This window comes from Coffea arabica, chromosome 2c, assembly GCF_036785885.1.
Source record: "Coffea arabica cultivar ET-39 chromosome 2c, Coffea Arabica ET-39 HiFi, whole genome shotgun sequence".
Taxonomy (NCBI): domain Eukaryota; kingdom Viridiplantae; phylum Streptophyta; class Magnoliopsida; order Gentianales; family Rubiaceae; genus Coffea; species Coffea arabica.
Genome location: NC_092312.1, coordinates 19,488,305 through 19,514,114, shown reverse-complemented (window position 1 = coordinate 19,514,114; position 25,810 = coordinate 19,488,305). Strand labels below are relative to the sequence as shown.

General features: G+C 35.5%; 3 protein-coding genes across 4 annotated transcripts; 1 reads left to right on the top strand and 2 right to left on the bottom strand.

The window, feature by feature from the left end:
• The first annotated feature begins 564 nt into the window (after positions 1–564).
• Positions 565–2,250, top strand: LOC113724030 (7-deoxyloganetin glucosyltransferase-like). The gene is made up of 2 exons (XM_027246982.2): positions 565–697; positions 1,293–2,250. Exons 1-2 carry the CDS (start codon positions 565–567, stop codon positions 2,243–2,245), a joined length of 1,086 nt encoding a protein of 361 aa, XP_027102783.2. The 3' UTR covers positions 2,246–2,250.
• A 4,149-nt stretch (positions 2,251–6,399) lies between these two features.
• LOC113726631 (7-deoxyloganetin glucosyltransferase-like) lies at positions 6,400–8,120 on the bottom strand. Its single transcript, XM_027250445.2, has 2 exons — positions 7,572–8,120; positions 6,400–7,473 (listed from the first exon to the last, which is right to left on the bottom strand). Exons 1-2 carry the CDS (start codon positions 8,086–8,088, stop codon positions 6,527–6,529), a joined length of 1,464 nt encoding a protein of 487 aa, XP_027106246.2. The 5' UTR covers positions 8,089–8,120; the 3' UTR covers positions 6,400–6,526.
• A 6,913-nt stretch (positions 8,121–15,033) lies between these two features.
• Positions 15,034–19,648, bottom strand: LOC113731622 (uncharacterized). 2 transcript variants are annotated; one of them, XM_027256989.2, is made up of 6 exons: positions 18,755–19,647; positions 17,769–17,981; positions 17,576–17,671; positions 16,702–16,847; positions 15,790–16,009; positions 15,034–15,437 (listed from the first exon to the last, which is right to left on the bottom strand). In XM_027256989.2, the coding sequence occupies exons 1-6, from the start codon at positions 18,887–18,889 to the stop codon at positions 15,240–15,242; spliced, it is 1,008 nt and encodes a 335-aa protein (XP_027112790.1). In that variant the 5' UTR covers positions 18,890–19,647; the 3' UTR covers positions 15,034–15,239. The 2 variants fall into 2 exon arrangements, with proteins under 2 accessions (XP_027112790.1, XP_027112791.1); XM_027256990.2 differs by lacking the exon at positions 15,034–15,437 and adding an exon at positions 15,507–15,584 and having other exon boundaries at positions 18,755–19,648.
• Between the last annotated feature and the right edge of the window lie 6,162 nt (positions 19,649–25,810).

The window sequence follows — 25,810 nt, the reverse complement described above, 5'->3', positions numbered from 1 at the left end:
TGCAGATTCTGCAAATTACAAATAGCTTCTTGGAGATTTTGTGCATTACCTGACCAGGAGAATTTAAAACCACAAAATCCATACCACCACTCATCAACTGAGCATCAAAAGCCCCATCTGTGACAATAGTGATGCAATGTAGTTATTTGGATACATAATTATAAATACCAAAGTATAAATGTATTATATATATGTCTGTATGTATGTAATGTATGCATGCATATAGATATAGACTAACTGTTAGGACTTATATTGAATTTGAGTCCAATAAAATCTAAACTAAACTCATATATAAATCGGATTCAATACTTAAACCCAATTCAATGAAAGGTTCAAAGCGGTCCCAAGTCTCTTGATGGCTTTTCAGATTTTCAGTTCAAAGCTATCCCAGATGGCATCTCAACTTCAACTGATGATAATAATGCAACACAAGACATTCCATCACTATGTGATTCGACTCGAAACCATTGCTTTGGCCCTCTTCGGGAACTAATAAAGAGACTCAATGATGCACCAGAATCTTTGAATGTTCCTCCTGTAACATGTATAATTTCTGACGCAATCATGTCCTTTGCTCTTGAAGCTGCTGGGGAAATTGGGGTCCCTGGTGTTCTTTTTCGGACTGCTAATGCCTGCAGCTTGATGTGCTATAAACATGTTGAACATCTTGTGAAAAAGGGACTCGTGCCTCTTAAAGGTATTTTAATGGTTCAATTTGATTTACTCGCATAACTAGATTGTAGATTCTTTGAGATGTCTAAGATTGCTGATAAATGAGAAAATTTTAGCTGTTTCTTGGTACTTGTTTATTTAAAAAAAAAAAAAAAACAGTGGTCTTTGTGTTTTCATTAATCAACTGTTTCCTTTGACAGAGATTAAATTTGACAACAATTAATTTCAAGATTTAATCACATGTCATTATCATGAGAAAAGCAACAGATGGATATCATAAAACTTTGGATACGAGTTCTTTTCCAATTTAATAGATGTCAGTTAAAATGGGGAATCTAAAACATTATAATGCAATGTGGTTCTACTGCATGACTACTGGAAAGTCCTAAATACGGTTGGTGCTTTGCTATTGTCATAAAAAGTAAAGGTACTGTATCCAGACTTAAGAGGTACTCTTTTTAACTTTCAAAGGGTACTTCAAATGCATCAAATTTTAGTGCTATAGAGCATTTTCCCTTGAGATGCTTGGAGCAGAATAGTTGTGCGCTTAATTACATTTCTTTGAAGTGATCGCTCAGATGAATGATGCCAATACTTGTGCGACCTTTTTGTAACAACAGATGCAAGCTATCTGACAAACGGATATTTAGACACCAAAATGGATTGGCTTCCAGGAATGCCTGAGATACGTCTAAGAGACTTCCCCAGCTTTATTCGAACAACAGATCCAGACAACATAATGCTAAACTTCGCCATAACTGAATCTGCGAGAGCTTCCCAAGCATCGGCATTGATGATCAATACATTTGACTCCCTTGAGTTCGATGTTCTAAATTCTCTTTCGAGCATGTGTCCTCCCATATACGCCATTGGCCCTCTTCAGCTTTTGTTCAATCAGCTTCCACAAGATAGTCATCAATCTATTGGATCCAACTTATGGAAAGAAGACGCAGAGTGCATTCAATGGTTGAACACAAAGGAAGCAAATTCAGTGCTCTATGTAAACTTTGGCAGCATAGCTGTGCTGACGCCAGAACAACTGGTGGAGTTCGCTTGGGGACTAGCTAACAGTAACAAAAGTTTCCTGTGGATATTAAGACCCGACCTTGTTGTGGGCGATTCTGCAATTTTGCCACCTGAATTTGTTGAAGAAACTAAAGAAAGAGGTATGATTACAGGGTGGTGCGCTCAAGAGCAAGTGCTCAAACATTCCTCAACCGGAGGATTCTTGACACATAGTGGATGGAACTCAATTTTGGAAAGCTTGTGCTGTGGTGTGCCCGTGATTTGTTGGCCATTTTTTGCTGATCAACTTACCAATTGTAGGTATGCATGTCAAGAATGGGGCATCGGGATGGAGATTGATACAAATGTGAAAAGAAATGAAGTGGAAAAAATCGTGAGAGAATTGATCGAAGGAGATAAAGGAAGAGAGATGAAGAGAAAAGCTACGGACTGGAAGCTGAAGGCAGAAGAAGCAACTGGCCTTGATGGTTCATCATACTTGAATTTTAATAGACTTGTGAAGGAAGTTATACTATCAAAAGCTAAATTAGAAAAGGGCGTCATTTGAAAAGTGAGAACTGAATTATGCAGTCACAAGTTAAAGAGTTGTACGTAGGCCACAAGGATTTTGAGCTATACATTACTTGGCCTTCGAACAAAAATCTTGTCCTGAAAGATTCTTACCACATATATATCTTTATTGTCTTGCACTGGATTGTTTTCTTTATTGAAAAAACGGAATGTCGATTTATCCACACTACATTCGTGCTATGAAGCTGTTGCATTCGCTCTAAATTCGAGGTACCAACGGAGTATTTCTGGTAGTTAACTACTGTATTTATTTCGGTGTAAACAAATATAATAAACCCCAGTTTCCTCGAAACTTTGTAACAAAATTAAAGAATTTCCACCTTTGCCTCCTCATCATCGGGATGAATTATGCAGAGTTATCTCCTTCAAAAGCTTGTTAAAGTTCTGGGAAGAAGATCAATGGGGTGCGTGCCACAGCTGCTTTGGCATTGTATAATGTATAGTTCTAATGTAGTATATCCAAAGCCTTACTCCTCATCTTTTTTGTCCGCTCTCTCCATCCATGAGCTCTCTCACAAGCATCTCCACCTTATCTCTCTTCACATCTTTCTCAATATATTCATTACGCACCACATACAATTTGTCTGGTGTTCAGCGAAGAAGGGCCAGCTTAGATTACGGGCGCACCAACTACGAATGCTTTGCAAAGTTGAATTCTTTCAGGATTCCGCTGTTTGCTTTGTATCTCAACGGAGTCATCAGTTGCAACGATGTCGACGACATTTCAACAAGGGAAATTCAATCTTTAAGGCATATATAGTGAAATAACTAGAAAAAATTACTACTATAAGGGCAAGGCAAGAGCGTCGCATGCATGTGGTGGATTGCTACAACATCAATTTCTTGGGAGAGGCTCGACATTTAAATGCATCGCAGAATTGTAGCACAAAAAACTCCCAAAACTATTAGCACAAGTTGGATTCTATGTTGGGCTTAAATTTGGTATAATATCAATTAAGAAAAAAACTTCATGACAAGTTAAGACTGAAGAAATTTAGACGAACGACAGAGCGCAGGCTTTCCCAGTTGCCCGACAAAGCACGATTGTAGGGTGGGTAAGTCGATGAAACATTAACTCGAAACTCAAAAGTGACTAAACAAAGTACAAAACTAAGACAGCAAACCGGCTGCGCCAATTTCTTGAAAGTATGACCGCAAACGAGTCTAATCAAGTTTTGAACTTATCGATCCTAGCTTGACTTGTTTATGTGTAGGATTGAATTCGAACTTAAGTTTGACGAGTAAAGAAAATGGAATGGAACTCAACTCGACCAAGCAAAAGGTAGGCTCAAGCTCGAGTGGAGCAAAATTTGCATCCTCTTTTTGAAAATTTTATTATTGAAGGCGCACCCATTTCATAAAATTTTCTAACCCTTAAACCCTTTATTTTCCAGTATACACTTGGAACAAATAATTGATTAACAAGAATAAATGTAGAGTTTCCAACTTTAAAGGACCAGAAAAAAAATGACAGAAATTGTTACTTCTTGTGACTGGAGGAAGACGACCGGAGCTGTTCTTGGACTTGGAGAACTGGACCGTCGAAGGTTGGACCTATTCTTGCAAGTTACGACTTGCGTCTGCCAGAGGAAGACGACCGTTTCGATTTTACAAGTCTGGACCGTAGCACTTCCCGTTAAGTCACGAAAATGGGAACACAAGTCACATCGTGATTAGAAGGAACAGGATGTCTGCAAATCATGATTAGGAGCGTGGTGCAAAATCGAAAATTTTCAATTTATCAATCGAATTCAAATTAAAATCAAAATTTTGAAATCGACAAATCAGAAAATGGAATGAAAATCGGTTTTCCGTTTCAAAATGTACGAATTGGGATGCACACCCCCTAATAGCACTTCCCCTTTATTTTTGGGATAAAGTCTAAAGCACTTTCTTGAACAGGATTAGCATTGCAGTGTCTGGAGTTAATTTTACGAATTTAGCAATTAATCAATTTCGCAAACATTCATTAGCTTACAAATCCAGAAGTAACTTCCGATAAACCATTCTTCTATTAATTTTTTGTTCAAAGCAAGATAGATCTATCAAGGAAGAACATAAAATCGCAATGCACAAAGACTAACATATGTTAGTCTATTGTAAACCGATATCATAAAGAAGATAACGATCTTGCCAAAAATAAATAAATAAATACAAAACGAAGATAGTGAAAACATCACATCGGGATAACATGATTTGGGAGATGCGTGATGTCGATAAATACACTACTAGTAGTCTAGTATTTGATAATGGATGTTGCGCCCGGGGGATTAGGGTTGTCTTAAAGTGAACTTCACATAAGTCACATCATTCCACTTAATTACTAACACATGTTAGGCCCAAATTTCCGCCCTGCCCTGCTACAGAATCAGAAATTTGAACTTTTTTTAAATACATGCATTAGTAGGCTGTTTCGTCCTTTTTTTTTTCAAAAAAAAAAAAAGGGGTTTGTTTGGATTGCAATTTTTGAATTTTTTTTTGTAAAAATATTACTGTAGCGATTTGATATGCGTGAGATAAAAATGTGATTAAAAAAAATATGTTCACGGAAAATGTAGCAATTGTTTTTTTTGAAAAATTACTTTCCAAACAAAACCAGCTAGAGGAGAAACAAGTTTTACTTTGAATTATCGACCGTTCAGCTATAAACCAAGTTGGGAAAAGCATTTTCAAAATCTCAACGAAAATTTACTTAATCGGAGACTACAAGGAGTTTTTGTAATCAAGCGCTTTTAGCTATCATAATTAGATATTCTAGAGTCTCGTCTCTTGTTAGTGCTGCTGCTAAAACTGTTCAAAATGGCAATCCGTTTAAAAGGTTTCGTTTCTCTTAAAGTTCCAAAAATATGTCATTCAACAGCTATGGTGACTTCCAGTGTACGTGCAAGTTATTCGATTCCATGCAAATTTTCCATGCATTTACGTACGTGTGGTAGGAAAGTTTGACCCCGGCCCCAAAAAAAAAAAAAAAAATCTGGACCAAAGGGCATTTTGTTTCAGTTTTACGGGCAGAATTTACGGTAAGACCTGAGTGCTTCAACATATATGCCCAAATCTCAACCGGGTGATGTAGTAATAACTAGGCGTCTTTTTCTTGATGGTACTATATGTCCAAGAATTCCTCTCAAAACGAGGCAAAAAAAGAAAGGTTTTTTTGGGCAAGTAGTAGCATGTAATGGACCACGAATTAATGCAAGCGAAAAATATGAAAGCGAACGCTTGCACAATGACAAAGATGAACACATGTTAAATCTAAACAAAAGCCAATTTATAGAAAAGATAAATAAATTTTAGGTTTAATAAAACTCCTCCCCCCCTCCCCTCTTCTTTTTCCCGCGGAAAGCCGGGGGTGATAACACTTTGCCCCCCCCCCCCCCCCTTAATGAAAATAATAGGCACTTTATCCACTGGAAAATAGAATATTTTGTTCGGTATTTGTGACAATTATTTTATTTGAAAAATGTACTGCTTAAATATGTTGACATTTCTATCCTTGTGCTGTTGACAAATAACATACTCTTATGCTATTAATAAAATAGCAACAATTTATAAAGCATATTTATTGAGTAATAGAACCCATATTTAGCATTAGAGGTTTTCTTCATGAACAACACACACATGTAGGGATGTTCAAAATTGAAAATTAAATTAAGAAAAAAAAAAGGTTAGCCAATCCAATCTAGGTCCGATATCGGATCCCGCTCAACTAGAAATCAATAAAACTAATTCATATCCAAACCCTAGAGTTTGATAAAACAGCACGGGAATAAACATTCAAATTCGATTGTCAAATTCTCGATTAAGCGTTAACCCTAAATTTTGACTTTGTTTGATAAGCTCGATGCTAAAGGTTATTCATGACTCCGTGTTTAATGTTGGTTTTAAACTTAAATTTTAGTGCATAATCACTTCAAAGAAAAAAAAAACATAACGTGTGCTAATTCCAAAGGTAGTTCGACCTTGTCCATTGGTATGCACATCGAAGGTGGTGTATTAGCACATCGGAGTAGACTTCCTCACTTCCGTCTGTGTCAAACCCCACCCGCACCAACCCCTCACCCAACAAAACCGAAAAAAGAGAGAGAGGGAGAGAAAAAATTGGAGTTGTAGGCAAAAAGAACATATCAATCATTGTCCAAAAAGATTTCTTTAGCAATCATAGTTTCCTCCCAAAAAAAAAAAAAAATCCTCTTTTTTCAGACAATAAAATCATCGAATCAAATGCAAAGGATTTCCACCTCGTCCGGGGATTTGTTAATTATTGAGACAATTTAATCTTAGGGAGAAGCAAATCGTTGATGAGTTGGTCCAAATTCTGGAAACACGGTCCATCTGGTCCTGCTGCTGCTTCGGCTTTGCTCTTCCACTCCAAAGCCTTGTTCCTCATCTTTTCCCCTTTCTCACCATCCATCAGCTCTCTCACCAGCAACTCTACTTCGTCCCTCTTCACATCATTGTCGATCTCCATCCCCATTTCCCACTCGACACAGCTGTACCTGCAGTTGGTCTGCTGCTCCGCGAAAAAAGGCCAGCAGATCACCGGCACACCTCCACATACACTCTCCAAAGTCGAGTTCCATCCGCTGTGCGTCAAGAACCCTCCAATTGCAGGGTGTTTCAGAACTTCTTCTTGGGGGCACCAGCTTGCTAGCTTGCCTCTTTCTTTAGTTTCCGTCACGAATTCAGGTGGCAGCATGGCCGTGTCACCGGCGACTATATCAGGCCTTATGATCCACAGGAATGATTTCTTGCTGTTTGCAAGTCCCCAGGCGAACTCTGTAAGCTGGTGAGCCGTCATGACTGTGATGCTGCCAAAGTTCACATACACCACCGAGTTTGGCTCTTTGTCGTCCAGCCATTCGATGCAAACTGGGTCTTCTTTCCAGAGATTTGAACCGATTGATTTGAGTCCTTCGTCTTGAATTTGATTAAGCATTAGTTGTAATGGGCCGATGCTAAAGACGCGAGGATACATGGCGGAAAGAGCGTCGAAGGCATCGTGCTCCAACTCATAAAAGGAGTTCAAAACAACAGCCGTGCCTTTGGGAATATTGTTAACTTCGTGAAGGACGAAGTTTAACATAATATCATCTGCTGCCGTTGTTCTTATGAAACTTGGAAGATCCCTCAGTCGTATGTCGTTTCTCATTCCAGGAATCCAATCAAGTTTGGTTTCCAAATAACCATTCGTCACATAGCTCATATCTGTTGATCCAAATTACGGATAAATTGATGAGTAATTAATTAAAAAAGTAATCTTGTGCATACTTAGTTATCAAAGTGTCATCAGATCACAAACGTACCTTTGAGAGGCGTATATCCCCGTTCAACCAGGTGGGAATACTGCGTGTACCCCAAAAGGCCGCAAGCACTAGGAGTCCAGAAAAGCGCTTCAGGAAGGCCAAATTGGTGGGCAGCTTCAACGGTGAAGCTCATGCAACCATCAGAGACTATGCAAGTCACCGGAGGGACGTCCGGGGCGGCATTGTTAAGCCTGGAAAGGAGGCTGGAAAAGGGAGCTAAACATGTCTTGGATGTGGAATCACAGAGAGAGGGTATGTCTTGGGTGGAGTCGGCATCATTAGGCGGCAGGCCATCAGGGATGGTCTCGAACCTGAAATCAGGCAGGCCATCCAGGGAGTTGGGGCCTCTTGATTTCAACAGGCGGTTGTGGTTGTATTCTGTGTTGACAAAGGTTATGTGGAAGCCTTTGTGGTGGAGGAGCTTAGCTAGTTTGAGCATTGGGTTGATATGACCCTGTGCTGGATATGGTACGCATACAGCATGAGGCTTGAGATCATTTGCTGCAACTGAACCCATCCTTCTCAATTACTAGCAGCACTAATAAATTTTCAAAGAATGCGGGCCTTGGGAATGCAGGCTATGATGACCTCCTTTTATAACGAAATTTCCATGGACTCTCCAAGTTGGTGCTCTCTCTTTTTTTTTTTTTTAAAAAAAATTTTCTCTAATCCTCTTGATCACAATAATATCTACTGGAACTCTAATTAACGCGAAACACATTATAATTGACTATGATAGTATTTTATTCATTTGCTATTTTATTTGACCTGAAAAAGGAGAGGGGGCAAAAATGGTGTTCGATCATCTTCTTTTTTTTTTTTTCGGAGACGATAAACCTAATCTATCCTATACTAAGGGGAAGGGGGCGGGCCTAAGGAGGTCCAGGGATAAATCGGAGGAGACTGAACCATCACCGGACCAGACGGGTACACAACGCACCTGTCTGAATTTTTTGGAAACCAATCACTGAAAATGTGGTATTTTTGGTGGGACCTTGCCTCCCACCCCACCAAGTAGGTGGTGGCCACTGAGCCAAAGGCCCAATGGTTGTGTTCGATCATCGACGGGGGTTAAATGTTAGGGGTTAAAAGAGTTGACAAAAGTTTATTAGACATTTTTGGTATTCCCAAACATTTTGGAACCAAAGACGTCGGTTTAAAAAAGCCATTGAAAAGTCAACACGGGTGCCGTGAGTTGAATCCAAGAAACTAGAATTTAATCAGTACTGGGACCGAATACCGGAGCAAGAGGAGAACCACCAGCTCCTGCTCTGATGGCCATTACCAAGCCCTTAAGACTTTGGTGGGGTGAGAGGCAAGGGTTTAAGGGTTCAAACCTTGCCTCCCACTCACATGTCACTTTTATGATTCTGGTTCGATAGTGGTTTTATCTCCATCAGTCCTCTATAGGTTCAGTTAAGTTTTCCTGTAGTTAGAGTAGGAGTAGGATGATAATTGATAAAAAAAAAAAAAAAAAAAATACCGGAGCAAGAGGCAGCTCAAATTTACTTATATGTCTTGACTTCTCACTATTATATATATATAAATGCATTGCGTGGTGAAGTACAATTAATTGAGCTGCACGGACGTGGCATAGGCAAAGCCATTCCGGTAAGTGAAATTTTATGGTACTAATATAGAATTGGGAAGAATTGAAGAAGGCTAGAAATGTTGTCGTCTTGCCTTGGCTAGTCAAGGATGGCCGATGCATTTTTTGTCATCACAAGTAACCAGGCCACCTGCATTTGACTGAGCAACCGTGTTACGGCACCTGAACACCACCATATGGATATGGGTATGGCATCTCCGTCCATCTTTTCAGGGATCAAAAATGGGCTATTCTGATTACAGAAATAAACAGCAATACAGCCACTGCTTTATTATTATATATCATTGACATTTAGAACGTGTTAGACGCAGAGTCAATAATACCACAAATCCAGCCCATCTTGTTTTCCTTGATCTCAGGCCGATAACTAGATCATTAATTTATGTCAAGCCTCACAGCTATCATTGCTAGCTAATCTTCACGTCATACAAAGACACATCACTGGGTACTGTACAATGCCCATTATTGAGGAAATTCCATTTCCCATTTACGCTATTGAGTTACCTGCTCCTCCTGCCGACCTTCCCACTTGGGCTATCAAACAACAAACAACGAACAAAACCCAAACGAAAGCTCAATGACAGCTAATCTCTTTCCTCTTTTGGTCTTGCCGACAAAGACAGTTTTTTAAACAAATCAAACAAGCAATGAAAATGAAGAAGTTGAAGGAAGCTGTCAAGTTTGTTTTGGATTTTGGATTTGAAAAAATAAATTATGGGGCACCTGATAATCAAGAAATAACTACCAATTATGTATACAGGAAAAGATTAAGGTACCATTTTGAATTCAGAAGTGAAGAATTTCCCCATCCCCGCCTGGCCCAAAAAAAAAAAAAAAAAAAAAACTGAATTTGGAAATGAAGAAGTATGAATATCACTACAGATGCATTTTAACGAAGAGCTTCTCTGTCTTTCTTTCTTGAACAGTGGAAGGTCTTTCCAGCTTATGTAGCATTTCATCCTGTTATCGGCTTTGTCCTCCAGGAATCAAAGTGGAACTGTTTTTTTTTTTTTTGAAGAGGTGACAAAAGAGCAACTAACTAATTCAGAGCTATTCTGATTTCCCTTCAGATTTTCATTCAAGATTGGGGGAGCGAACGTGTAGCCTGTTAGCTGTTTCTGGCTTTCTGTTCTCCCGATCTTTTCTTGTCGTCTAGAAGTTGGACAAATTTCAGAAAGCTTGCTTTATTAGGCTCATGGTCTCGTGGGATTGGATCAAGGGCTTCTACAATCTATCAAATCTCAATTGTACAGTGCAATCTAAACAATAACACAGTAGATACAGACGCTAATATAATAGATATAAATACTATATGATTAGAGTTTCTGCAATCATCAATCTCTCAATTGTAAGGTACAATATAGATTGCATGTGATTCAGAATATTCCCTCGCTTTTTGACTTGCCACACACTGACGCTATGTGGAATAATAGGACGTGCAAATCGGAGAAATCAAACAGATAAAAGCCCAAAAACCTTTTCTTTTGGCCGTGCGTGGTGTATTACGTTTTCATATCCAAAAAGAGAGCCACTTTTACATGGTGACTTTGCAGACAAAAATAAAAAGATATCAGATTCAAAAAATAATGATTAGGCTAGAGAACGGTACGGATGGTTATATGGTGGAGACGGTGTGGATGTCTCCAGGAAGAGTAAAGCAACGGTTTGGATGGATATGGTGTGCAATGAGCCACCGCAGTAGCACGAATGGGGACGGCCAGCATGTGTTGTTTGGTTGCAGCCCAACGGTGTCGGTTTCCTACCGGTTTGACAGTGAGTGAAGTGTTATCCATGGGACCCGTGAATACTTAGTGATCGGTCGGGGCGGCAGCGGGTAATGAAAATAATTCTATAGCACCGGGGACTGTTTTGCAAACTTAGAGTACAAATATCTTGAATAAAATAAGATGAATTGAAATGGTATTTTGTAAAGACATGAGTATCTTGAATATATTTTTTCGATTGCCTGGAAGGGACAAAAGAAACATCTTGTTGTTTTTTCAATAAATTTTTTTTAACTTTTACTGTACCTCTCAGTAGGATTCAAACCCAGATCAAATTATAACCATCTATTAGAGACATAACACTGAACCAATCTTGTAAGATTTCCAAGAAATTTTTAGATTGCTTTGGGAAGAATTCTCTTTTAAATGTCCTCAGTATTGGCTATTTTAGACTAAGGTAAATTATATAAGTACAAACTACAACACACTTCCATATAATTAGTTATTTCATTTTTAAGATTCACGTTTTATGTCATCCATAATTATGTGAATACTATTTTGTACGATAGGCATTCAAAAATTGTACATACAAATGATATGCATTGACACCTATGATATATGTTATTAATGTTACATTCGTTGACCGATTTTAAACTTTTTGGGACTTGATTAAAGCAACATATTGCATCACTAAGTTCCTCAAAAATGGTTCCCATTTATGAGGTTAACGGTACAACTTGGCAATTTTCCCATTTTTTTAATCAATAAGATCATTTTTATGCAGTGGTGTAACTGCATCGAGCAGATAGTCTTAACAATGTTTTAAAGCATTACTAATATCTTGTGCATTTTGCTCTGTGCCAAATTACCCAAAAAAAATTTTTTGCCTTTTTTCTACTTAGCAAGCGATCATTCATCTACTTTCCATTCAGTTTCTTTACCATTTAATTTTACTAGATTCACAGATTTTCTTACTTTTATTATACTTGTATAATATGTTTTCCATGAGCCAAATCCATTTAATTACATGACGTTCAAGATCTGTTCACATATTATATGAACATTATTCGACCTTGATTGAATATTAAATGACCTAAAAATGTTGCTTGAATTCGCTTCAATAATTTGTATATATGTTTGACTTCAAATTTGATGTCAATTTGTTAAATTAAATGAATCGAATTCAAGTTTCAGCTCTAACTCCAATTTCAATTTGAAAACTATTTAATTATGCATTTTAAAAATCATTCATGATTTAGAATAAATTTAATTATGCTTCTTTTTTTAACAAATTAATTAATAATCATTTCATGTATAATTACTTTTTTTTACAAAACAAGGCATATATATCCTATATTTAAAAATATACTCATATTGCTATTCATTTATTCTTTGTCATTATATATGTGCTCACGAACTATTCGAATAGTTTGTGAATAGGATCGTGCTCGTCTCGACTATTAAATGAACCTAACATCGTGTTCAAGTTTGATTTATTTATTATACAATCAATCTTTTTTTTCACTCAAATGAACCGAACTCGAACATGTTCGTGACACCTTAACTTGTACCATGGACGAAACTTACAGATGAATGGATGATTTGGATGGTACGCGAGATGGAGTGTAAGTAAAAGGTTCCAACTTCGAAACCTGCCACTTACACTAAAAAATTTGACAATACTTAACTCTTCTTTGCTTCCATCCTGTAACTTTTAATCACATCCTTCTTACGGGACATAAATCCCACTTGAGTTAATCATTTATACTCTGCCAATTTCGATAATTATCTATTTTGATTGTATAACAACTAATTTGTTCTACTTGAGTTTTACTTATTGTTTCATCTAACTCTCTTCCAACTAATTTCATTTATAATTTGTCTCTTCTAATAACCTCTCTCACACCTAATGCATTTGAGTTATTCTTTTTATCCTTGCCTTCTAATTTTATTTATCCTTTTTCAATACACTTGCACTATCGTACATAGTAATTGGCGTGTACATTTATTAATTCACTTTTTGTATTGGTTAACTTATTAATTTTGTTACATAGTAATATATCACTAACGCACGAATGCACTATGCTACCTTTCCTTTTATTTCTACTCAAAATGAATACCGATGTCAATATAATCACACACATCATAAATTTAATTACCATTCCAGAGAATACATTTCATCTATTGTATGAATTGTAGTATTTAGCTGATATGATTGCATCACACTATTTTTGTATACATAACTTTTTAAAGACTACTATGGTACACAATACTTCAAATGCAATTATTTCTTCATACAACTATGAATACTTTAACAAAAGATTATTATACAATTATTTACACCTTGGATCAATTCATAATTAATCATTAAGCCAAAAAAAAAAGATTGCACTAGCTTAGATTGGAAACTTTTTCATGGTATTTTATTATAGATTTAGATTTATTAGCTAGAAAAAATATGTTGAAAAATTCATTTAGAGTTTATTAAATTTTCAAGTAATGGAATTATCATAATTTAATACTGATTTTGGCCCATTTCTTTTTCACTTTTTGTTAATTAAAAAGAAAAAAAAATAGAAAACAAGATAAACAAAAATATTGAATTACATATAAAATTAACTCGTAAAAAAAAGTACTAATTCGACATTTAGTTACAATAGAAACTAGAGACAATAGTGGCAGTTCTACAGTTTCATTGACGAAAAATTAACAAAAAGAAATAAGAAGGAAAAAGAATTAACAAATAATTTGGAAACTCATTGTAAATATATGTATACCAAATAAGAGAATTTCGTTAAAATATTTAAGAGTTAAATTGTCTTTTTAAATCCCAAGGGAGGTATATGTAATTGTTTAATTTTTAAGGGAGAGGGAGTTCGGTGAAATTGTTAAAAATCTCGGGGGATGTTTCTGAAATTACCCCTTTTACTTGCCAGCCCTTTTTAGGGGCCACTTGCAATTTAGTGTTCAGTTGGTCTCCGTTCTTAAATTAATCATCTTTCCACGTTTAAAATGATGGACGTCCAACTGGAACATGACAGAGTTTTCGCCATCTGGTTTGACGTGGAGGTCGAACTGGAACATGTGCCGCCTGCAATGCAACAACACCGGCTCAGCAATTCTCCTTTCGGTTTCCATGCAGCGTTGATTTCCGTGGCTGGACAGGTGCTAATCGATGCTTCATCTGGCCAGCTTTTCTCTTGGTGGAGACTTACTGGTGACATTGGGAGTTTTGCACTTTCTTTCCTGGCGTGCGAGTCTCAATTCAGAAATTTGTAGCAAGTGTTGGAACTTACTATTTTCGCAGTCATTCCCTGGCAAATCTGTCTTGTTTATTGCATTTCATTCATTTCTGTACCGGGTTAGAAGAAGCTTGAACTTTGAATTGGTAAGGCATATATATCCAACCTCCATTTCTTTTAGACGCCTTTTTTGGTCAATATTGTAATGCAATAAGAAATTGCAGTGTGTCCAGTGGGAGGAGTTGGCTGGGATTTAGGGTACCGTTCAGCGTGGTCAACAAGTTGCATGACAGTAACACTTGACTGAAGGCCATAAATTAGTTATAGCGACTGAATTGACGCGTCAATGGGATATTTCCCTGCTAGGAGTAGTGCTGTTAATCGAGCCGAGTCGAGGAGCTCGAGCGCCTGATAATCAAACTATACTCGAACATTTATCGAGTTAACTTAAACTTGCACGATTAGTAGTTCACGTTTCAGAAACAGTTCGAGATCGACTCATTCAATTTGGTAAGTACTGGCTAAAATTGATGACAATGGTGACGATGATGTTAAAAAGAAACATGGCGACGTTAACCACATTATTAAATCCCCTTACTAGCTACTGACGGAATAGCTTCCATCACAGCACAAGGTTGACAGGAAAGACCGACGTACACGAGATTGGCAAATGTTCTCCTTCAAAATTTGATTGAATCTTATTTTATCAATTGACTGTCATGCTGCTACCACCACATTTCTACCATATACTCTTGTAGAATGAGCATTGGAACAAATATTATTAAGTTGTAGAGTGCTTACTCGACCAGGATGGGCTTGTACTGAGATCAACTGCGTTGCACATCTGAAATCGTAAACCCTGAAGCACATGCTTACCAAGAAGGAGGTAAACACAAGATAAAATTATTTCTTGCCTACTAAAGAAGATGATACAATATTTTGTTCTTTCCTACAATACAGCACATAGTAACTTGACTGGTTAAACACACATAATTTCTCTTTCCTTCTCACAGTGATTTATTTCTCCGGCATAAAACTTGCAATCTTGTATACTACTACAACCATTAACTAGTTGTATCGATTCAACTGATGCCTAAGCCTGCATGTCACAGGCAAATTGTTGATTGATCAGATGCTTAGCCCCTTCAACAATCCTCCTAATGACTTCCCCAGCTGGTAAGATATCTTTAATTAGGCCAATTCCCTCACCCGCATACATGGCCATGCTTTCAACATCACCACTTGTTGTCAGGTTTGGAACTGTGCCAGCGAATCGACGAATCTCTTTTTCCTGCACAACCACAAATTTAACTGTGTCAGGCAAATTTAATTTAGCCCAACCACAACCTCAAGCACTCTACCTAATGAAGCAATAATACACGTGCATAGTCAGCATCATTTGGTTGTCTGATAAGACAAACCTACATCACTCAATTAACTGTTCACAGAAAAAAAAAAAAAAAGAAGAGTTATTGATACAAATAAGATAATTCGTTAGTTATATGACTGCATCTGTGACTGAATAAATGAGCTCCTCAGCAAGATTATCTCCTAATTTCAATCACAGTTACAACACATTAGAGGAAAACTTCAAGGAGGAACATCCAAATGATTAAGAAAGGCAAGTAGTGAAAAGTATTTACCATTCCATGTATGGTGGAATGACCAATGGTAGGTTGATTAGTCTCATTCTCATCACTGGGAAGAGTTCTCCATTCCACTAAGAATGGAGTCCTCAGAACACGTTGAGGCGCTCCAGGCCACCTTGCACGGCCAAATATATCTGTGTACTCTGTTTCATCAAATTTGATCAACTTCTGCTTATATGCTGGGTGAGCATAGCTTTCATCCGTAGCAAGAAATCTAGGAAAAATGAGTTAGCCACCGTTCAGTACACCAAGCATCGTTATGATGCACTATCAAAGATGGTCTAATGGAATTAGGAAAATGGCAATGCAAGACCAATCTTATCAAATATCAAAGAAATTGGACACATATTGGTGAATTACTTAGGCATAAATATGTTTGAACCATATATTTCTAGCTGGCTGACATATACTCTGGCTCATATCTTTACTTGTGTAGCATTTGGTTGGTACCCACTTGTGAAACATATTGATGTTAGATGCCACTAAATCCAGGTACAATCATGGTACAAAATAATTGACCAAATAGCTCCAATTCCACAACAGACATTTTAGTTTGATAACATAAAATGTATATATAACAGTACAGTTTACTTCTCGTTTTTTTGATTCCAAAACCTCTAACCAGAGAATATCAAGCTAATCGAGAGTTTGTAGGACACAAAATCCAAAAGTTGTTCAGAAAAAGTGGATAAGCATTGAATGGTAAGAACTTTGCCAATGATTAGAATGTTCATTGCAGAATGCAATGGTTTCTAGCGATTGCACCAAGAACAGAGATTATACAGTGGAAACTTTTATAAAAGCAGACTGAATCCCTGTTACTCCGTCCGAAGATTAACCAGATACTGTGCTTTCATCAAATAAAAGCGGGTATAAAGAAAACTAACAACCAAAGAAGTCACATACCTAGTGCCCATTGCAATCCCCCTAGCTCCAAGGGCCAGGGAAGCTACATAACCACGTTCATCCACTATTCCACCGGCAGCAATAACTGGTATATCACGACCCTGAACAAGCTCAACTACCCTTGGCAACAAAGAAATTAAGGCACCCTGCAAATTTTCCAATGCGGGTCAATTTCAGAACTCTGAGAGAATACGGAGAGAGAAACTGCTCATGGTCAGAGGATGTTTAACTAACAGATGCCTTAAAAACCATGGCATAAATATTTCACAGATGTGGAGCTAGGATTCAACTATACCTTGGAACTTCAATTTCAAAGTATAAATGAAGTGTCTCAAGAAATGCCCTCAAAAATTAAATTACAAGTTATACAAGTCAGTCACTTGCAATGTAAAGATGCTCTTAAAAAATGGAAGGTTTTGGAAGCCTGAAATGTTTAGGCAACTAGCAAACTGCAGAACACATAGTTTACAGATTCCCTATCGAATTTTAAATGTTGGTCTACAATTGTAGTACCCTGTACAAGAGTATAACCTTTTCCTATATCTAGGTACACCCATTACTTATACCCAAATGCAGATTCAGAGAAGGAACAAATTAAGTTATATCATTCTAGTCAAGTTAATTTCATTTCAAGGGAAGCATACTGTTATAATACAAACACAATATGAAACATAAAACAACTTACAAAACCATTCATAACACAATCTTAACATAACAACGGTGTATAGTATAACAATATGTAAAAATTTATGGGCACTTGTATGCAATAGCAAAGCAATGTTTTGTGAAAATGAAGCAAATTCAATAAGATACCACTCCATTTTTACATTGAACTGAAGTAATATATATCTGATGAGTACACTAACAACTATACCTGTCCAATAACATGTCCACCAGCTTCCCGTCCTTGGACAATTATTGCATCCACACCCACATCAGCAGCTTTCTTTGCTTCTTCAAAGCTCCCCACCTTTATGATATTAGTGCAATCTCAACTGTTATTAAGGAATTGCAAGCACAAAAAAGGACATTTATCTCAAACAGCAAAATCAGCTCACAAGACTAACCTGTGGTACAACCTTGACCCCGACTTTGTGAGCCTCAAGCACTATATCACTTGTGCACTCACCCCAGGAAAGCTGCAAGACCGCTACCTTTTCATCCAGTATAGCCCTTATGTTTTCCTTGTGCGGAAAAGCCAGAACAACACCAACCCCAAAAGGTTTGTCAGTCAGGGTTCTGGTCTTCCTTATTAGCTCTTTTAGGTAATCCGGTGCCTCCTGTTATGCAAGCGCGTTTAGAAATATTACATATTACCCTACGAAAAATAAAAAGAAAAAAGAACATTTAACGGGAGTCTGCATGCACGTCTTCCTTACAGTTAGTGATAAGTTGGAGCATTCTCTTATCTGACTCCTTGAGACCCTCTCACAATCACCATATTATTCAATGAGTTGAATTAAGACTACGAAATCACATCATGGCATTTCAACAACTTAGTAGTAACTAATTCGACAAGGGTAAACGTGGATCATGAACATAAGCCTCAATGATTAGTACAATTACCAGTTTTTATTTTGTGCTAACATTCAATGTAGCACCAGTAACCCTTATTATCCTATCAGGATGAGAAAGCCATAACCTGAAGCCAATGCAAGTTTATTTTTGGAAAAAGGAACAAAATTGCAATTACTGGCATATTAGTTGTGAGCTCAAGGGGGAGAAGACTAGCATCAAATTTGACTCTAGGAGACACTTTAAAGCTCAAAACCATAGACTAATACAAAACTAGTCACTAATGCAACTTTTTGGAGGTAAGGAAAGCAATGCAAATCACAGGAAAATCAAAAGCAAATAAAAGAAAAAGTAAACGAAAGTAGTCCTTTCCAGAGTTTGAAATAGTAACGTGCAATTGCTAAAGCTACCGGGTACCAAATGCTCAACGGTACACTGCAGAAATGTCAACATAAAATTTAAAGACATAAAAAACTGAACCAAGAAACTGATCATTCAAAAAAAAAAAAAAAAAAAAGGAAGAAGAAAAAGGGTTTACCCAATCAGGGGCTCTAAGGAGACCAAGTCCACCAGCGTTAGCAACAGCAGCTACAAGCTCTGGACCTGAAATATCTGGTCCCAATGGTGCCTGCACTATTCCATACTCAAATCCCAGAATCCCTCTCCAACCCATTTATTTGTCTTCCTTTTCTTTTCTTTTGATGCTCAAGTCAAGAAAAATTGCAACTTTTCTTATTGTTAACTCTAAGCAGAAAAACATTCGTCCATTGAATTTATAGTATGCTGCTTCAGTTAGTTTAGTTTAGTCGGGAGGGGGAAGAAACCGGGGCGGGAATAAAAAAAAAAATTAAAAGGGGAGTGTTTCCGAAGGTGCCAACGAAAGGCCATCATCTCCTGGTAGAAAATTCTCTCTCTCTGAAAAAAGTCAGTCTAAAATGGCTATTTCACCATCTGAGTTGGCATCGGACACAACAAAACAGCAAATAAAACGTAAGCCCCTGCGTATTTCAGCTTAATTGAGGATTGGGTTAGCGTTCCTAGTTCCCAGCTCCTCTGTCGTACAAAATTCGGCCTTGGCCTTGTGGATTTGGATTGAATTTTCCCGATAAATCGTGGAACAACAGGAAAAACCCATTGAGGAAACTCAACAAGAAAGGATTGAACTTTAAAGCATGGAAGAAAACATCAATTTGATATTTGCCACTTGAACTAGGCTACCGTTCCCTCGAAAAAGGGCAAAAAAAAAAAAAAAAAAAATTAGGCTACCGTTATTTAACAATTGCCACTCACAAAGGGGAAAAAATAGAAGGAACAAATTGTTACGCTAACTTAATTGAGGTTGCTCAATCAAAGTTGAAACTCGACCCCACGTTGATCAATTTGAATAGCTTGAGCTGCTTGCTAAAGCGAGCTCGAATTTAATATGTGAAGAGTTCACGAACTCATCAAGTCCAATAGAATTTCGCGCACACACTTTTTAAATTTTTTTTATTGATTTATATAAAATATCTATTGTATGCTTATTTAAATTTAAATTTATATCTGTTAAACTTGATTAGACTAATTAAGCTCAAATTAAATTCGATTAGACTCGATGAGCACGAGATTGAACTCGAGTATTGCAAAACAAAATTGAATTCAAATTTAAACTCGAGTGTAAATTTATTAATTGAAGTTGAACTAGAACGGCGCATCTCGACTCAACTCAATTCACCCAAACTGCTGAGTGCTGACCCAACTAAATTGGGCTGATTGATATAGTTGGGCCCTAAAAGAGCAAGGCTTCCTCACTAATACATCCAGTGAAATAAACTGTAGCACTGATCAGATATCAGAATTATAACCTTCATTCAGTCCGCCATTAGTTGTTTGACATAAAAAAGCCCACCATTAATCACTTCATTTATTTGATTATTTTTTGTTTTAATCTCGTCCACCATTAGACTCGATACATTTTTAGAGCTCTGTACCTTGGTTTATCGATTACACGATTATATAAAGGGATTCCTAAGTGGTCTCAAGACGTATCGGGCTGTGTATCGTTTCTTACCTCAACACTTTAGGCAAAGCCCAGCAGCTTCATCTAGAGCCAGAACCGTGACTCAAATTTCTTAATAGGAACGGGGCTTATAAAAAGCCCACACGATTATAATCATTTCAGCCCAGGAATCTCGTATCATTAAAATAGTCGTTATTTACAAATATTATTTCGCTTCTATTATAAATACATTTTGTAACCTTTTTTTTTAAAAAAATTTTCTTCATCACCTTTTTATTTCACATGCATCATGTCACAAAAAATATTATATTATTATTTAAAATAATGTTCTATCCGAACAAAGCGATGCTTCTTCGTCAGACTCCCTAAACAACTCTGCTTTGAGACAATTGTCTTGAACTTTTTGCATTCATAAATGCATCACGTAGTATTATCAAAATCTTTGACCCAAAACAAGAAGTTCAAAAAGTAATTGAAAAATGAGTGAATAATTAAAGAAATAGTCGAATAGAAAAAATGAAAAATATCAGTACTCTAAAATGAAAATTGGGGGTGGCATGGGGAGAGGGGAGGAGGGGGAAGGGAAAGGAGGAGTTGAAAGAGTTTTTGGCATAATAATGCAGTTGCAAAACATTCACGTCTTGTCGACCGGTTAATTCTAAAAATGCGGCCCGACAAAGACAAGGGATTGTATAATGAAAAGAAGTACTACTACAATTCATGAGATTAAATAGTGGACAGTGATATTACAACAACCGAAGACCAACACAGGAAAAAAATAAAAAAGAAAGCTGGACAAATCTACATCACACGAGTTTGAAATTTGCACTAACTGGTACTAGTACTACTACTTCCATTTGTGAAAAAAAGAAAGACCGAGAAAAGGGACAAAAATGATAAATCAGGTCAGGTCTACGTGATTGTACGGCCCGTGGAATCTGATCCATCCGGCCTCCCTACCGCCAAAAACTTGCATAAATTGTCAAGAAGACTTCCAATAATTGAGATGTAGGTTAATTTTACATCACTCACTAAAGTCTTTGTGCAACTTTTATATTTGTCACAGAGTTGAAGAATATATATATATATATATATATATATATATATATATATATATATATATCCTTGTTTGGATGTTGAGGTAGAAAAGAATTGCTCCATCGTTAGTCTTGCAGTATTTGCACAGTAACTTACAGGGCTGTTACAGTGCCTTTGATATTACAGTAAGGATGATTTTTCTCTGAATTTTGTTCCGATTGAGCCGTATTTTTTTAACAGATTGTTGCAGATAACCATTAATTAAAGCCCAATATATATATATAGACAGACACACACAAACTATAAATATGAATAAAAAGAGAAGTAAGACTAATAAGTCGTCAGTCACTTTCGTTCATGTCTGTCAAAGTGTTGAACAAAGAGGAGCTTGGTTATAGACTTATAGTAGTAGTCTTCTTCACCAAAATACAGTAGTGTATATGGATCTTCAAATAAATGAGTATGCCAGGCATTATTAAGATTAAGAAAGCACAAATGTTTTGAATGCTGCGCAGTTGTCATCTCGCCAGGCATTGGCAATTCCGTGCAAGCTGACGAACGAAACCAACACCTCCAATCCAAAGCTCCAGCCGCCTCAAATTTTTGACCAATCCAAAGCTAACTCCGGACCATATACTACTATATCAGCATCACCGATCGCAACCCACAGCACGCATGGAGTTACTTGCTTGAGGCAGCTGGAGCTTTGGATTGGAGGTGTTGGTTTCGTTCGTCTACTTGCACGGAATTGCCCGTTACTTGCTTGGAACTGGAAGTTGTTGTTGATGTATGATTTTATGGTCAATGGGCCGAAAATTACTGCCGCCAGAAACTAGAATCACAAGCGCTTCTTATTTGCTTGGTACATACGGTTTTATGACTTAACCACTACGCTCCTACTCTTCCCTTCAATAAACATTAACCGGAAAAACCATTTGAATACAAGACTATTTGAAAAAGTCGGAGATGACAAATTCTATTACCGGCGCACCATATAATGTTAATTGTCATGATTAACGTTTTCAATTCGATTAATTATGGAAAAGCGGTCGGGTACATTTCGTTGTACATAGTGAGAGAGACTTTTACTTTGACTGCTCCCTGCATTAACATAGTACTCACGAAATTACTCGTGTCGCCGATTAAACTGCATACTTTAGTTGGATAATGGATGCATACATTTTATGTGGAATGGATGGAAGGAAGGATGGATGCATCCTAAAAAATCAATTAGGTGGATAGCTGCTATTGACAATGACATACTAATCAATAATAATTAGTCTGCACAATTATATGTCGGTACGTACAACTTCTTGATACCCAAAAAAAAAAAAAAACCATATGATTCTTCTATTCAGGCCTTGGAGTTACTTAGGGATATGCCTTCCTGCATTACAAGTATATTTTCTTCACCTGCATTAATTCTTAATTGGCTCCACGAGCCAGTCTTTTATCGAGTCAACAAAATTCTGCAACTTGCTGCGAATCTGTCCTTATTATTAATAATAGGCTCATAACTTTACCTCTACGTAATAACGCTCCCCGTGAAACTCCAAGCTGTGACTGACGCATGCACAACCAAAAACCAAACTGTTTGTGACTTAACGCACGGGGTAATCTTACATTGCATTGCCCCCCTCTCTCATGGAGCATAATAGTTCTTAAGAAGATAAATTAATTTTGTCTTGGGAAGATAAATTAATTAGATGCACGACAAATTGTCTAAATATAAATTTAAAATTCAAATTTTACTCATATACTATAATGCATCTAATCATGATAGATAATGTATACACTGTCGTGGTTATATGCATGACACATAGGCAAAATTTGAATTTTAAATTCAGATGAGTTGCCATGCATCTAATGATAACAATATATACACTGTAAATGTATATAAGATTAACTCTAAAAAGATTATTGCAATTTTTCATTAAGATGATTGATACGCATGACACTATAATGATGTTAGATGAATGACATATGAGCAAAATTTGAATTTTAAACTTAAACTGTTTGAAATGAAAGTTAGGAAACTAATCATCTTTGTTCTCTCTCTCTCTCTCTCTTTTTCCATTGACACACGCAAGTTGAAGAAGAGATTCAACTTTTTTTTTTCTCAGTCCAAAAAATTCCCTTGTATTTGGTTAACGTCTTTACTAGTTAAGTCGAGTCTTGAGAATGAAAGATAGAACAGTGCGGTAAAATGTGGTGGTGACCTATTATTCTCTCTTGGGGTATATTACAAAAAATCATACAGTTGATGCTTGTTAAATATTTTTCATCTCAGTTATTCGGATAATTTTCAAGCGGATAACCCGACCATGGTGTAGGCCATGACCTTATTTTTGCACGTCAGCAACTTTTCTTAAAATCGGTAGAAGAAAATTTTTAATTTTGAGTTTTGGAACAGTTGGGACTGGTCAGAAATTGGACCGAGAGAATCATTAATACTATTAAAATATGGCCGTCGCATTGAGTATGAGTAGACGATGTCGTAATGTTTCGTCAACGTCAAATTAGGTCGCGAAGGAATTCTTCTGACCGACGTGTCATTATCACACGTGTTGCTTATTTGTTTTTGTGCAGAAGGCGGTACGTAGTATTATTAATGGCTGCGGGCGGCCTGTGTTCAAGAATTACCATAAACAAACTTACCATTTTTCTCATGATTTAGTTAGTGCCAGGGTTCAACTCTTTTCCAATCGGCTTTGCTTGGATTGCAGTTTTCAAGTAAATTTTTTGTTACAGTGCTTCCTGTAAAGTGATGTATATGAAATTAAAAAAATAAGAAAAATATATACATATATTTATTTAAAAAATCTATGTGAATGAACTGAAATTTTCGCGTTTGAATTTCGATAAATAGTTGATAGACTACACGCCCAATGAGTGGCCTTTGCCGGAATTTAATCGTAACATCTTAGGATATCAAGCGACCTAACTAAACTTTGGCGTGTAAAGCAAAAAAAAGAAAAAAGAGACCTAGAAATAACCAATGCACACATTCGTGGACCTCGTTCCCAACTTACTCAAGAAACTAAGGGGGCGTTTGGTAAGAGGGTATCGGATTCGGGGAATGGAATGAACCCCATAAATGGTGTTTGGTTCACTGGAATGGGAATTGAAATCTTGGAATGATTTCTAAAAATTTGGTGTTTCTCCATTCCCTAGTATTTTGGTGGGTTTTGTCCGATTCCCAAGTTTGATTCCAAGAAACAAATCCAATTACATATTATAATTATACAATGATATAATTAATATTTATATATATTATATATTATAATATATACATATATATAATATATTATAATTATAATATTAGTACATTATATAAATATATATTATATTTATATAATATATATATAAATATATTAATATTATGTAATAATATATTTATAATATATATATGTATATTTAATAAATGCATATTATATGTGCATATGATTATAATATACACATGTATATAATATTAATAAATTATATAATTATATTTATTATTTTAAATACAATAATATATAATAATTACTATATCTAATATTAATATGCATTATACTTATATAAAATATGAGTACAATTAATATTTATATATTATATAATTATAATTATGTACATATATATAATATATTATAATTATAATATTAGTACATTATATAAATATATATTATAATTATTCAGTTAAATATAATTATATTTATATAATATATATATAAATTTATTAATATTATGTAATAATATATTTATAATATATATGTATATTTATAAATGCATATTATATGTGCATATGATTATAATATACACATGTATATAACATTAAATTATATAATTATATTTATATTTATATTTATTATCTTAAATACAATAATATATAATAATTACTATATCTAATATTAATATGCATTATACTTATATAAAATATGAGTACAATTAATATTTATATATTATATAATTATAATTATGTATTTATTTTATAGCGTTTGTATAATTATAATTAATTATATATATAACATTTAATTTAATTAGTTACAAACTTACAATAATGATGTTATTGTATTATATAATTATATATTATAATTATTTAGTTAAATATAATTATACTTATATAATATATATTATAAATTTATTAATGTTATATAATATTATATTTATAATATATATGTATATTTATAAATGTATATTATATGTGCATATAATTATAATATATACATGTATGTAATATTAATAAGTTATATAATTATAATAATTATTATTTTAAATATAATAATATATAATAATAACTATATTTAATATGTAATATATATTATATTTATATAAAATATTAGTATAATTAATATTTGTATATATTATATAATTATATAATTATATATTTATATTTAATTATATATATGATATTGAATTGAATTAGTTACAAATTTATAATGATAATATTATTATCTAAATTTACCAATACATTTATACTAATATATTTACTAATACATTTATACTAATATATTTAATTAGTGAAAATTTCTTATATCTTATTTACAAAGAGCCAATAATTATCATTTACGATGTGGT

Coding starts and splice junctions, on each gene's coding strand:
- LOC113731622 (XM_027256989.2), bottom strand. CDS start 18,889: ATGGGTTGGAGAGGGATTCTGGGATTTGAGTATGGAATAGTGCAGGCA. Junction 17,672..17,768: donor GGGTCAAGGTTGTACCACAG/GTTAGTCTTGTG, acceptor AATATCATAAAG/GTGGGGAGCTTTGAAGAAGC. Junction 15,438..15,789: donor ATTCCACCATACATGGAATG/GTAAATACTTTT, acceptor GTGGTTGTGCAG/GAAAAAGAGATTCGTCGATT.
- LOC113724030 (XM_027246982.2), top strand. CDS start 565: ATGTCCTTTGCTCTTGAAGCTGCTGGGGAAATTGGGGTCCCTGGTGTT. Junction 698..1,292: donor GGGACTCGTGCCTCTTAAAG/GTATTTTAATGG, acceptor TTGTAACAACAG/ATGCAAGCTATCTGACAAAC.
- LOC113726631 (XM_027250445.2), bottom strand. CDS start 8,088: ATGGGTTCAGTTGCAGCAAATGATCTCAAGCCTCATGCTGTATGCGTA. Junction 7,474..7,571: donor GGGATATACGCCTCTCAAAG/GTACGTTTGTGA, acceptor TTGGATCAACAG/ATATGAGCTATGTGACGAAT.